A 14,093-nucleotide genomic window follows, 5' to 3' on the forward strand; every position below is an offset into this window, starting at 1 on the left:
ATGGTGTTAACACAAGGTTAACTATTAGGAGTTTGGGGGCTTGAGCGATGATAGTGCACGAACAAAACTCAAGAAATCTGTAGAGATGATGGAATTGGGAATTTGATTGTCAAGATTGTGTTGTACAATGTGTACAATACCATATGCTTCTGCTGAAAAAATGGTTGCGTGTACGTTCATGGTTCTGGCTGCAATGAATTTCGGACCCAGCGCAAGACATTGAAAAAACGACAATGTTTTTATATTGAATCTACGCAAGCTGATCTAAAAGAAATTAGAAGTTGTTTTGCAGTGGTATAGACGCAAACGACATAGTACCGCTGAAATTGATGCGGTAAAGCGAGAAAAAAGAACGGTGATCGCCCTAAACTTGCCCGCCAGGTTTTGCGTATACACGCTAATCTTTATTTCTTAGTTTCACTGGAAATAGGTGAGGGGTGTAATGGGAAAAGGCACATTAACTACTTTGGTAGGTGGTTGCATCGAACACGGGGCCGGATGTTATATTCCTAAACCGAGCAGGCTATGATGAAGTCACACTACTTAAAGCAGTGTCTATTAGGTACAATCACCATCCCGTGGTTTTTTTTGTTTTAAATTTATGGTTTACTGCACACACCAGAAAAAAAAACGTTATAGTGAAAACAATGATGCAGGTCACTTTTACCGTGTCCTGAATTTGTCCACACTTTATAACGCTGACGCCTTCCTTTGAGCTCCTGCACTCTGAATGAACGAGTATCCCTAGCTTTTACCATGTCAACCTTGGGAACTTCACCTGCACCTCGAAATCAATGCGCTACACCGAGTGTTCCACTTCCTACCAGTGCGATGGTTAATGCTCTCGACACGTGTGCTACCACGCAGGTGTTGTAACTTCAAAAGCCAGGATGTAGACGTTTAACGACATGAGCAGCAGATGGCGAACCAATATATTATTTTAGTCTAACTGCTAGAATTTTCCAAATTCTGTGCTACAGACCGACGGTACAGGATCCGTGAGCGCCTCCAGGTTTCCCTCTTCGCTCCACAGCGGCACTCCAACACGGCTCGGAAAACAATTTTCACTTTGTCTTTTCTCCAGTCTTCAAGTTAACGCAAAGGTAAGCGGGAGCCTTCATTGCAATATTACGAACTGGCAGATCGATTGTTAAGATTTAATCTCCCATTATGCTAAGCAAGGTGAAAAGGTTTCAGTACACCAAACACTCAGCAGTACAATGAAGCATAAATGTACCCCAACATGCGAAACATTATTTCGCTTGTGATGGCAAAAAACTACCGATAAAAAGGAACAGGAACGAAGCCTCTTCTCGCCACTTAATAAAATGCATATTTAATGGTTGCGCTGTTTCCTTTATTCAAAAAGACACTTACGTTTGGCGCCCCCGAGAGAGTACGCTAGGTTCAGGTATGAAGCAGCAGCGGTCTCGCTTTTTATGAAATATCGTGCAAACTTCTAGACACGTGATCTCAAAGCAAACAAATCTGCCTTGAGAGCCATTTGGCATTGCGCTTCAAATTCTGAGTTGTTCTTAGTTTTCAATTCAGGAGGGCGAATATCGTCTTCGCTACTGCTGGGCAAAACATGGCAATCGAAGAGCAACACCCTCTGTCCTTTCCTTATTGGTCGATGATGCGCGCCTCGTACGAACAAAATGATGGGTCCCTTCGTTTAATGAACACAACGGTTATCGCAGAGCCTTCTTGTGAATAATTCCTTCGTTTTCGTATAAGCTTGGACTTTGATTCGTTGAACGTTGACTTTGACTTCCACGCATTTTGCACGTAAAAACCCAGTGGCTTTGACGTTTGAACATGCGCTATTTTATTTCTTGCGAAGAAAGCTTTGCGTTCAAGCACAGGCGTCGGTAGAGGGAGGGTGCATGTCTTTCCTCTCTAATTTTTCTCGTTCATGCGGATCTTTCATAATTCAAGCTCCTTTGACTGCACCGCAAACAGCCGAATCGGTTGGATCTCGGGTTCATCCATGATGGAGTCACGTCCGCTTCCGACCTCGGGAAGTGTGTCCTCTTCACTTAATCCACAATCATCATCATGTTTATCGTCATATATAGTGTCCTTCCTGCAGCGCGTTTTGGGTGGACTTGGGGCAACAGAAGTGATAGGCAGAAAGCATCACTTAAATACACTACGAAAGTGCAACGCCCGATTGCATACATAAAAGTGTCACACTTTTGTGAAGGATATGATTGAAAAGGCAGTCCCTCGCTTGGATGGAAGAACGAGTCGGTGGAGGGAGGCAAAAATTATCCACGTGTCTGCTGCCTTTCCTACTACTGTCTTCGAAAGACGATTGTATTAGGCCGCCCCTTCCATGTAACTGCCTTTAATCTCTCTCCCGACAACCCGTCACGCTCTTCGCCATTTTTCCACGCTTCACAATTAGAACAAAAGAGGTTGTCCCAAGCCAATGCAATCTTGCCGGGCTCCCATATAACTGCCATCAACTGGAACCTTTCGTTTCTGTTGAAATTACAATCCTGCCAAAGCGGGTCTCCGAGAGCGCTTTTTTATTTTGAGGTCACCACAATTTCAAAGACGGATTTTTATTTTCCTGCCCCAAAACCTCAAGCACCCATGTATTTTTGTTTAAAAGGAACAATGCAAACGTGAGATGTTTATTGATGTTTTGCATCAAACATGCCTAACTTCTAGTTTTTGCTTAACATTGTTGATGAATATAAGCATTGCCACCAGGTTATAAATTTATAAACCATGTTATAAACAATTCATAAATGTTTTCCCGATACGAACGTCTTGCTCGAGAATTACTAAAACTTTTAGCCAGGCATCTCAATAGAGGGAGAGACAGAGACAGAGATACGTACAGAACAATTTGTTCACCTTTAGGTAGCGCAAGAAACACTATCGTCTCTAAAAAGGGACGACGGGCAGATATATTGAGGGATGAATGTGCCGGCGAATAAGCAAACGAATGAACGGATCCATACATTTCACGGTGATAAACAGGCGGATGGTGGGAGCTTTACATAAATGTACAATTTGGTAACCCAGAGGCGGGAGGGCAGGTAAATACATAGGAGTTGATTGTGTTTGGGCGTAACGCTAAGACGTGTGTACTTTTTTTATTGCGCCACATTTTCCCTGAAAATGCTTCAGAATATTATGAACCATCGCAAAGATTAGAAGAAAGATGCTTAGCATCGAACAATGCTTCCAAAACACGCAACAAGATACTTTCCGTAATTCTTAATTGGCTGCAGAAGATGTGACTCATTCTAGACTAGGTAGCTGCCTTCGCCAGCCACGCAGTGGTTGTAGTCCTACCTACAACACATTCACGCAAGTTCTTGTCCAAATATGCTGATTTTTAGCGTTAATAAATATAAATGTCCTCTTACACATAATTATTGAATCTTATTTCACGCTTGCTGCAATACACTGGTTTTGTCATCATTGCTAATGCTCTACTTCCGAAGCCCGATGCCTCCACGACTGTCCCTCAATCTACACCCCTACAGATGGAGCGTTTAGGGGACCCGGTTCCAAGCATACAGCAGTTGTTGAGCTTCATTTCGGCAAAGCGTAAAGGAAGTAGAAGAGGTGGCGGATATAAATATTCGGATCAGTAAATACCAACGTGACTGCAACCTAAAAACGGTTTTTCAGATGGCGAACGTACTCAAAAGCCCAATGAGCGAGACATACTGGCCTCAAGACGTGAACAGAAATTTTGGCGGATATATTCTTGATCACCTTCGTCGCTCATCCAACTCCAAATTGGTGAGTTTTAGAGCAGTTTCTAGGACGGGACTATTTAACCACAGATCATTTAGGCTTTTGTTTCCGCGGTCAAGGGTTACGAGAAAAATATGCAAAAAAAAGACCGAGCGCTCGTGCACGTCCGTGTCGTGATGAGTGCCCGGCGTCGTCCTGGCTTCAGTGGGGGTGGGGTTGTGGCACATGAGGAGCACACTAGAAATACCAAAGAAAACATAATGGCGTTAGCGGGCTCATGGTGAGGAGCGCCCGGCGTCGGCCCACTCGACTTTCGAGAGCACACTGGGGAGAGTTCGTGGCGTGATCTCTAGTGTGCTGTTTTCTTCGCCAGTTTACGTGAGTTAGCGCCTTATGCGGCTTGCACAGACGCCGAGGTTGCGCTACAGACGCCTAATTCGCGAAGTCGGTTGCCGCGGTTTTTAGCGCATGGTACTTCGGTCCACCTTGGAAGATATGTGGATGCATACGAACAAACGCATCCGGGCCAGCTAGTCATGTAGAACTGTCAGCGGAAAGATTGGAACTCCATGTGAGGTACAACAGGTGGGTCTCCGACGAAGGAAAAGGGGCCGGGAGCTCAGCTGTTTCTCTTGACTTGCCTCATTAGTGCAAGCGGCCGTATTTTCTTAATCAGCGCCTGTTGGAATATGGTTACCTTACCCCGTTTTTCTCGCTGAGGGCACTTTGCTCTCCTTTGCTTTTTCTTCGGCGGGAAATATTGCTGGACTGCAAAAGAAATATCTTAGGTTTAACACTTCGGAATTATTGTTATGAGCGACAGCAAAGTATTTGAATACAGGGATTTGTTAAAGGTTGCTTTTGATTGAGATTTCGCAGCGTGTTGTCTAGATGTTTGTCCTAGATGATTGGATTCGCCCTTCTCGTTGCACTGAACTTCAGAGCTACTGCTCTTGTGTAGGAGCCACGGTGACTGCTTTTCAATCGAAGCGAATAGAAAAAACTCGGTTTCATACGACATTGCTGCGCACATGGGGTCTCAACGAGAAAAATAATTACGTAGTCTTACACAGTGGCACGTCTGAGACACCGAGCTGTAGCGTATAGTAGAAAACCTACATGTGAACTTGTCTACATTGTAACCAACAAGCGATCAGTACGTCGTTTTAGTGTCTCAGTAAACAAATAGAGCTTCTGTTTCATCTTACGTTTTGGCTTAGTGTTTCGCAATATCACCAGGGCACCCAAAAATACACTGCCTGAAGACTACTATGCTCCTTAATGCAAACATTGTGCGCAGCGCGAATGGCCCACCAAGTCTTCTCCTACGCATAGCTGCTGCTTCTTACGAAGTCATCGCGTGATCAGCGAGCGAACGGTTATAGTGTACTCGAGAGGTCTGTCGTCGGGGGCTGGGGGGGGGGGGGGGGTTCATTGTGCGATGAAAATTCTGATAGCGAACTCATTTTGTAAGCAGCGCTCCTGGTGGCTGCTTACGAGTTAGCTTCAGAAGATTTGTTGTCTAAATACAACCATATTTATTGCCGTACGCAGCCTCATTTCTCCATTTTATAGCATAAAGTATTATACAACATCATACAATTTTTGAGTTTGGGTTAAAAACGTTTGGACGGCGCTGGGTGCAACAGGATTTTACCGAAGAGCGCCGGAGCATACATGCATTATTTTCACATCGCAAAAAGTACACCGGGTTCTTTATTAGTTCTCCCGCACTCGAGACACCTTTATCTTATAGTACACTGTGGCGTGGTGACGGGCGGTACTCTGCTATAATTGTGCACTCTGTCGTCGCCCCCGACCATGTTGTAAATCGTGTTTTAACCTCCCACACACACGGCACGTGGCTCGAATGAGCCACACAAAAAGGAATAGAGAGAGAGTTACTTTACTGAAAAAGAAAAGAACAAAGAGGAGGACGCCGAAAGACCTGTGTACGTGTATCAAACAGCCCTGCTTTGCTTATGTTGCGCCGTCTCGGCATGCCGCCCTCATCCTCACGCGTTCGCCACACTTTGCTCCTCTGCTTTTCTTCTATCTTTAGTTTTCCCTTCACCAGCTCGGTTTCTAGGCCGATGAACCGCCAAACCACATTAGCAGAGGCCTACGTTCTGCGCAATAACACTGCGCGTATTATACATCGTTCATAGCCCAGCTTTGTTTCTGAGTAGTTGAAACCAAAAATTTCTTTCGATTTTAGTGAAAAACGTATCTACTGCCGCATGGCTTATTGCAATTCAGTTTGTAAAGAAAAGACAAGTCTATTACTTTTGCAGATTTTGCTTTGAAGTACACCACGTGACGTTCGTTTATAACGTTATTCGATCAATCTCAGCTTTCATTCTCGACGGGTAATGTTTTGTTTTAGTACATATTTTCTTCTACTCCTCACTTCTTTAAAGCAGATTTTTCGACCTCCAATGTATTTGTCATCATCCTGTGCCTACGAAATTATCTCTGGCCGATTCTACAGTGCATAATACTCATCCAGGTGACCGTGTTTGAGCTTTCGAGCAATACAGCCTTACTTCATGTTCACAGAACACGCTAATCTTAACTATCTCCGTACAGATATTTGTCACGATGCCCACAAATAAGTGGCTGCACGAAGAGTTATCACAGTGATCATATAAAAGCGCCTGTTTTGGAAAGCGGAACTTGACCGTGTCAGGAAAAGTTTTCCAAGTTCCTTGGTAGGCCACAATGAGAGCATTTTGGGGCTTTGCTTGATTGCATAATTGCGGATGCTTAGTTTGAGCAGGCAGTGGGCAACGTCGCATGCTTTTAGGAAAACGCACGCAATAAGAAACCTGACGAGTTACTTATTACTACTGTTTATTCCCCAACAGGTTGGCGTGAAGTTTGTAAGAAACGCTTTCCCGCTCCTATTTCCTTCAGAGGGATCACACTGTGTTTCATCACTGCGATGTGATACAGTTGTTGTAATATAGCGGCCAAGACGTTGTGCAAAGAACGTTATTTTAAGGAGCATCATTGCAGTGGTGAATTAAATTATTTCTTGAAGGGATTATATGCTAATATGACTCCCAACAGACGTCACGCTTTGTTGAAAAGAGCATCAGGATTTTGTTGACATGCCCAGATCAATGCTACCAAGCATGAAGAGTGGACGTACGCCGAGGTGGCAGACAAAGCCGTAGGTGTGCACGCTGCCCTGTCCAACTTGGGCCTTGGTGAAGGCGACAGAATTTGCGCGATGGTCACCCCGCGTTTGGAGCTACTGCCACTGTTTGTCGGTGCAGCCTGCGCCAACGTTGCGTTCGTCTACAAGGAGCCGGGGTACACAGTGGGTAAGACGTTACTTGCCCTACTAAGTGTGTTTTTGTAGCTAACTATACATTACGAAATCATCAACGACAGTGCTGTTGTGCACGGAGCAACATGATACAATAGACGTCAACAGTCCTCTACATTTGGCTGATATTCCGCCGAAAGCAGTGCAGCGTGGCGACCATTTATAGCTGTAAAGAATTCAAATACGAGTGCTACATCAGAAGCAACAGCGTAATTTCAAACGACCAATTTCAGGACTGACCCTGTAGACCAAGTCGGAAATAGGTTTGCGGAAAAAAAGCTGACTTTTTTCAATAAAGATGGCAATGTATGTGAGTTGAATTACCGAGCAGGTGTGGAAAGGTAGGGTTTGGAAACGTGAACGATAACAGAAGCCTTCGATAAAAGATATCCTAAAAAAAACTATGCTTTCTCGAATGGCACTTAAATACAGGGTCACATTATATAAGGGAGATACGGGCTCTGATTGTTTTTCCTGCAACAGATGAGACGATGACATCATGCGCCAGAATCATCGTCCCAGCATGTGCCTGTTTTCTTTTTATGCATTCAGCAGTATTGCCAGATAAAGTGCTTCAACTACAAGAACGGAAACAGCTGGATGGCTGGTAGTACACCAATAATTAGTAGGAAAACCAAAAGAAAACCGCCAGGTGGTTGGTTTTATATGTATTTTATATTTTGCAAATTCTTGATTTCGCAAAATTTTCTTGATGCCCAAATTAGACTTGTTTGTTAGATATACGTAAACGCACATACCTAAACTTGCAAAGCTACCTTCCTCCATTCGTGATAATAAGGGCCGCGTTGGAAACTAAACTAATTAGATCATCATAATAGGGATGCACAGGCCCAAACACTAACTTTCCACCCGAGGTTTTTTGTCTTTGAACCACGCTAGAAGGTAGACACACTGCAAGCTTCACATCGTTACTGTATCCACACTGATTATATGCGTATGTGTACAATACCAGCTCAGAAATAAGAACATACCCCAATAAAATTTCGCAAGCAGAATTCGTCTTTAGTTAGCAAAGAACAAAAAGGCCATTCATGATTTCAAAAGCGCTTTTACAGGATTACAAATTCTAAAACTTTTCGCCCACCCTCGAGCAGCTTAGTGCTCACAGCATAGAAGCTGGTTTGGGTTCCGGGATAAGTTGACAGTGCATAATGAAAACTAGTAGACCTTGCTACATTTAAAGTTTTAAAGACCTTAATGAAGAACAGTTGTTTCAGGTATCCCTCAAAAGCTGGAAGTTTTGTTTTGCTTTTACACCTAAAAACAAGTGATCTAACAAAACACGAGGCATCCGAAACACAGTGTTGGCTTCACAGAATGTGTTACAGAAGGCTTCACAGAATGTGTTATTTTGCAGTTATTTTGTGCTATCGCACACTAGTTGTAGTTTCTCCAGGCGCCCTGACTAGTTTCTGGAAGATGTGCATGCTTCCTGGATATATTCAAAGTGGGAACTGGGCCCCAGTGCTCCACAAATGTCAATGTTACGGTATTCTTTTCATTCAGTCGCCTAAGAATTGTCTTGAGGCGATTGGCAACATCCTGCCAAGAGAATGCCAGGGCGGGACTGGCGACGATATAATGATGTACCCGAAAAGTGCGTTTGATACTCGAAGGAAATGCCGTTTAGTTTTTAGCAGTAGCAGGGTGTTTTGCAGGGTCAAATGCCCGCTGATGTTAAGTTGATAATACACTATTTGTGCAATGTTCAACAGCGCTTCAATTATCACTTTCACGGCTTGGACGCGTGCCAATATAAAGCTGTTGGGTGCGCGTGAATATGCGTAATTTTCATGCACCTAGGGAACACGGTTGAATTGATTGAGTTAAAATTAGGTTCGTACCTAGAAGAGCACGCTAGCCTTAGGCTACTATTAGCATGCAGGACGACTTTTTGTACGTAATTTAGAGAAATATAATTGTGTAAAATAACAAGTGCTTGATGTACGGAAATGAAATCGGGTAAGATATTCGAAACATCTGTAGCAGGGCTAAATACGACGAAATATAGAGACTAAACCGTTGGTAACTACTATGTACTCCGGGTAGGAGAAACAATCTTGTATACAACAGCACAAAAAATGGTTTGGTTCTAGCAAGAAGCAACTATTGTGCAACGTGCTCTAAAATCCCCTTGGTCTGCATTAGGAATTCACTCGTGCACTTTAGTCCTAGCTGAAGCCAATAACGAGTCCATGGACGTAAGCAGAGGCAGACTGAGGCAGAGGCAGGCAGAGGCAGAGGCAGAGGCAGTAATCAAGAATAGTCAGTACGCACCACTGCCAATCCGGACAATTGCTGAAAAAACTCCTTGCACAAGCGCTATTTAAACGCTTTTAAAATGCTGTGAGTTTATTCCATCTTTTTTGTAACCGGGCACCTATTTTTAAAACATTTTGTTAATTGAAGCACTCGGTTGGCTGTATGGGAAAGTTGCTTATACATTTTATAGCACTATCTTGATTTCTGCACGGTACAAATAGCAAACAGTACTCCATACTATGAATACTGCACAAGAAAAACTAACTTGTAAACTGCTATAGTTGTAGAAGTACATATAAATCAAAATAGGTGGTAGAAGTGAAATTGCGCAACGGAGAACAATTTTTTCTGCAGATTTTCTTGTAGACCATTTGGAAAGCTTTGACCTTGCCGCCATCAGTTGTGATTCAGAAAATACCGAAACTGCATTGGCTCTTCAGGGGAGACTTCCAACAGTAAAGGTGGGAAGTTTTATTTTTAGTAATGATCACTTTATCCGACTGTGACTTTACTATTCTGGTTTTCGTGTGCAATGACTTATTTTCACGCAATATAAAAAAACACCGCAAAGAGGGGCGGTGATTGTTTGTGGTCTGTATTCGCACTCAAAATAACGCGTACCCTCATTTACGAAAGCTCGACAGACCGGGAAATTATGCTGCGTTTCCAGGTAGTTTTCTTTAATGTCAGAATAGGTTGACCGTTGCCCTATGTGAAGCTTCGGTAATAAGATGGGCGGTACAGTAGAGGTCCTAACTAAGCGGCGCACCTAAATTAGTATATGTTTAAAAGCATTACGGGTATAAAAAATGGTCTTTAAAATAACTGTAGAAACTGTGATTTGTTGGCCAGTTGAAAAAGGACAAGGTGCTTGCTTGGTTGAGGTTTCGCAGTCTTCTTTTACAACTGCTACAAATATTCCGCAGGTGCCCCAAAAGGTATCCAGGTGCTCTTTGCGATATCGTACCTAGTCGGACATGCCGGTTTTGTACACCGGCCACTCCGAGTAACTACTAAACCCCAACAGCTTAGTTGGATAGCTCTGTCATCCTAATCAGTGTTGCTACTAGAGAGCGCGCTCTCAACTGGTTCCTTCAATGATTGGGTCAATGACATCTTATACTGAACTCTTCTGGATTCCCTGTAGGTCTCCGATATGTCAAGGCATCCACAGTGGGCAATAAACACAAACTACGTGTTAGCGATAGTCACCAAGACGGGCCTACACTTTGCTCATGCGATGCTCGGGGGTTTATCACCTGATAGAATGTGACCCACAAATTAGTAATTACCAAAAACTGCCCAGACACCCAATAGTGCCGCGCATATAATTCGCTTTTGGGTGAATGGCTTGTTGCGGAGCCCATGTTCACTTACAAAAAACCACTGCCCCAAATCTCTTTCGACTGTCTTGTAACGTACCCAGATGTGACTCGTGGATTAGCGGGCGTCACGGAACCCGCTCTGTACCAAAATTAAGTGCCTCACGCTGGTAAACCACTAGTGCCAGGCCACCGCTTACCGGTGCATAGAAAGAAAACACATTCCCAAGAATTGCGGAAATGTGACGACTCACTTTTGGCCCACTAAGCACTCACGGTTACCCACAGGTACTGGTCAGCTAAGAACGAGTACTGATCCACTGGGCAATTAGCTAAGAATTACCGCGGGCCTTCTTTAAGACAGGGGAGCAATGCATTTGACACATGTTGCACACGGCCCACACATTTCTAGTGACCACACAAAAAATGTTGACCACACAGGAGGCGGCTACAGGTCATCAGTGGGTCGCCAGCTGGTCACATTATGCCCCGTCATGCAAGCTCTCTGTTATATAAATAGCTAGCTACACAGTCGTGACGGCTGAGGAACGTAACAAGTAAATGCAACTACCCGCGGCTGCATAGCGTGTCCTGCAGACACAGTAAGATTTGAATGTGAGGAAGGGAACGCAAAGGAAGAGTAAATACGCAGGGTGAATTTGAGGCTATAAGGGGGAAGGGGGAAACGTGGAGGGGATAGATTAGCTTAGACAGGATTACAACAGGATCTGTGTTTATGACGAAAAGAAAGAGAAGGGAGATTGGAGTAGACGACCGAAGGGGGAGCTTATCGAAAGGGACTGCTGGATGCATAAAGGAACTGAAGGAGAGAGAGAGATGATTTCGGTAGTCGACGCGGGGAAGAGGGAAGAGGACAAGGGCGGGGGTAAGAAAAGAAACGAAAGAGTAGGAGAGCGGAAAGTAAGTTGCAAAAGAAACATGGCGGAGAAAAATTAGTAGAGCGTTGTGGACTGAAGGACGGGAAAAGAGAGTAGTGAGGAAGGACTTGGGAGCCAATCCTGGTTGAGAGGGGGAAACCAGAATGGGCGTTATATGCAAGCGATAACAAAAGACAAATCCTGCTTTCTGTATTCCTGTTTCACTACCGCCTCCAGTCGAAGAGGTCATCGGAAGCGAATTTTGCATGTAAAAGCATTCCGGCGTCTTCCACCTCGTTGAGGAAACACACAAAGTAGAGTACAGACTCAGCAAACGGCCAATTGTTTCCAACATTCCTTCCAGAAAAACAATCAGGCGCGGGTCAAATATGTACAAATATAACGAAATGAAGGGCGTGGCGCGGAGGAACACGGCCAGCAACCTACTGGCCTTACATTGAATTTATCCTCTTCGTCAGTTTATGCAGGTAGTCTCCCTGGCAGTATGAAATCAATAGAGGGTAAGTGGCATCGTCATCCGAGTGTGGCCGACTGCTGGGAAAAGTATCGTGGGCTTAGCCGTAAACTTTTTCATATTTTCGTCCAACCTTATTAGGGTATGTGAAGAACCAAATAGGTGTCACTTTTTTAACGAAAGGCTAGAAACAACGTATGGGAGAGCGCTTAACGGAAACAATGAATTGGACGTCTTGATTCCATAGATTTTTGGCTCGTCGCTTTGTATATGTGGAGCCTTGTAGTCCTTCTGCGCTTGAAGTGTTTATTCACGCAGTTGCACTTCACCAACTAGCTGAAAACCTGTCGCCGGCATTGCAGAAGCTGTACGCTGGATTTTTATAGTGATGATGACGATGGTTCAATTTAATTGGTGGAAGGCCATCTAGGGCAATGAGCGATAAAAAAGGTAGCAAAGTATTAGTGGTTGTTGCCCTGAATAAACGTGATTCTCCTTACGGATGTAGGTATTGGGAATTTTGCCGCGTGGAAACAGCGGATAAAGTATAATGCGTATGGTGACATCAATATTAAAGCCCTTGTTTTTAAATGTCCTTCTTAGACACAAAACTGCTAACGGGGCGACAACACTGTCGGCCAGCGTCCTGCGTAGAAATGTTTTGTTTTCGCCCAGCTAAACTGCAACCAAAATTAGTTGCAAAACTGGCTTCGATATCTTTAGGAATTCTTTATAATTTGATATTGTTTTTCTTTCTCGCTGTCCACGCTAACTTCCTTGTGTGTAAGAACAGTGGAGGTGTCCTCATAAGACGCGAGTGCTACCTTACAAACTGTCCCTGCTGCAGCACGTGATTGTAATGGATACTTCAGCGAGCAAGCCAGAGAAGTTTACGGGGAACGTCTTATCATGGAATGAGCTATTGGACCTTGGAAGCCAAGCATGCAGACTGGAGCAACCTCTGGTTAAGTATATAGAGAAGCAGTTCTGCTATATTCCATCAACGAGCGGCACCACAGGAAAGCCAAAAACGGTCATCCGCAGCCACGAGTCACTCGTCGCCGGAGTTCGTGCAATGAGGTAGCGATATTCCACGATATTACGTAATGGTATATTTCCTTATTTTAGAATTTATTTAAGCACGTTTTTAAGTATCTTTGAGGATATCCAATGGAAACAAGATTTGTTGTTCTAATTGATAACCGTTGAAAGATAACAAAACCCTTTCAAACATCAAAATTGGCTACGCTGCTTCGTATACACCCTTTATACTCTTAAACATATCTATAATAACCAAACATAAAAACGTTTTCGTGTTTTGGCCGTGTTTTATGGTATTTGATTTTAGTATTTTTTCGGTCCCGTTTAGCGTCTCGCTGGAACACTGAAAGACAAAAACATGTCAAGTGTGCGATAGTGTCGAATTGTCGCTATTGGTCCAAACACTCTATTTGTTGTGTCACACTCAAACCCTATAAATCTGAACAACGGCATAACAACTTGCCCACCCCGGGCGATGTCCCAGATGCGATAACAGAAGCCGTAAGAACATCACGGCCGATTCACCAATATGGAACGACATGCCTTTGTACACCTGCACACGCGCTTTCATCAGCAAGCGATAAGTGGTACTCAGGAATTCTGAAATATGGACAGAAAGATGACCCACTACCGTACAGTTGTGGTCAGAAGTATTTGGAACAGGGATTTGTGAATACCCCAAAAGATATGTTTTACTGACTATATGACAGCCATTACTGATTTACAGGCAGCTTTTTTTCTTTTTGGGGAGTTCTTGTTTAAACCCACGTCAATGCAGTAAGACATTTTCTGGAAGAAGAAACTCACGTAAGTTTACCAGACCGTGCAAGAAATAATTTCGACGCCACCTCTATCTCTTTTTCTGCGCTATGTAGGAATCGAATGCGTTATATCTTGAAAACAACGGCAAGATGATTTTCCCAGTCCGGGATCGAAACTAGTGTTGTGTATTCGGTTTTTATTAAAGCAAAGCTTTATACCTCTAACAGTTCACGGTTCATTCATGGCGTGCGCCACACGAAACTCCCAACGAGACT

The 14,093-nt window shown here is 43.8% G+C and overlaps 1 protein-coding gene across 3 annotated transcripts in view; it reads left to right on the forward strand.

Moving 5' to 3' along the window:
• The window catches only part of LOC144178067 (uncharacterized), a 103,011-nt gene that overhangs the window by 8,500 nt on the left and 80,418 nt on the right, over positions 1 to 14,093 (forward strand). For 2 of the 3 annotated variants that reach the window (XM_077705594.1, XM_077705596.1), the window contains exons 2-6: positions 981 to 1,103; positions 3,655 to 3,768; positions 6,845 to 7,052; positions 9,695 to 9,801; positions 12,863 to 13,095. In XM_077705594.1, the coding sequence (XP_077561720.1) occupies positions 3,655 to 3,768; positions 6,845 to 7,052; positions 9,695 to 9,801; positions 12,863 to 13,095 (662 nt within the window). In that variant the 5' untranslated portion in view covers positions 981 to 1,103. The remainder of the gene's footprint in view (positions 1 to 980; positions 1,104 to 3,654; positions 3,769 to 6,844; positions 7,053 to 9,694; positions 9,802 to 12,862; positions 13,096 to 14,093) is intronic. The other variant, XM_077705595.1, reaches the window with a different exon arrangement.

This window comes from Haemaphysalis longicornis, unplaced genomic scaffold (genome assembly GCF_048455015.1).
Source record: "Haemaphysalis longicornis isolate Haplotype H1 unplaced genomic scaffold, Haemaphysalis longicornis Haplotype H1 scaffold_4, whole genome shotgun sequence".
Classification (NCBI taxonomy): domain Eukaryota; kingdom Metazoa; phylum Arthropoda; class Arachnida; order Ixodida; family Ixodidae; genus Haemaphysalis; species Haemaphysalis longicornis.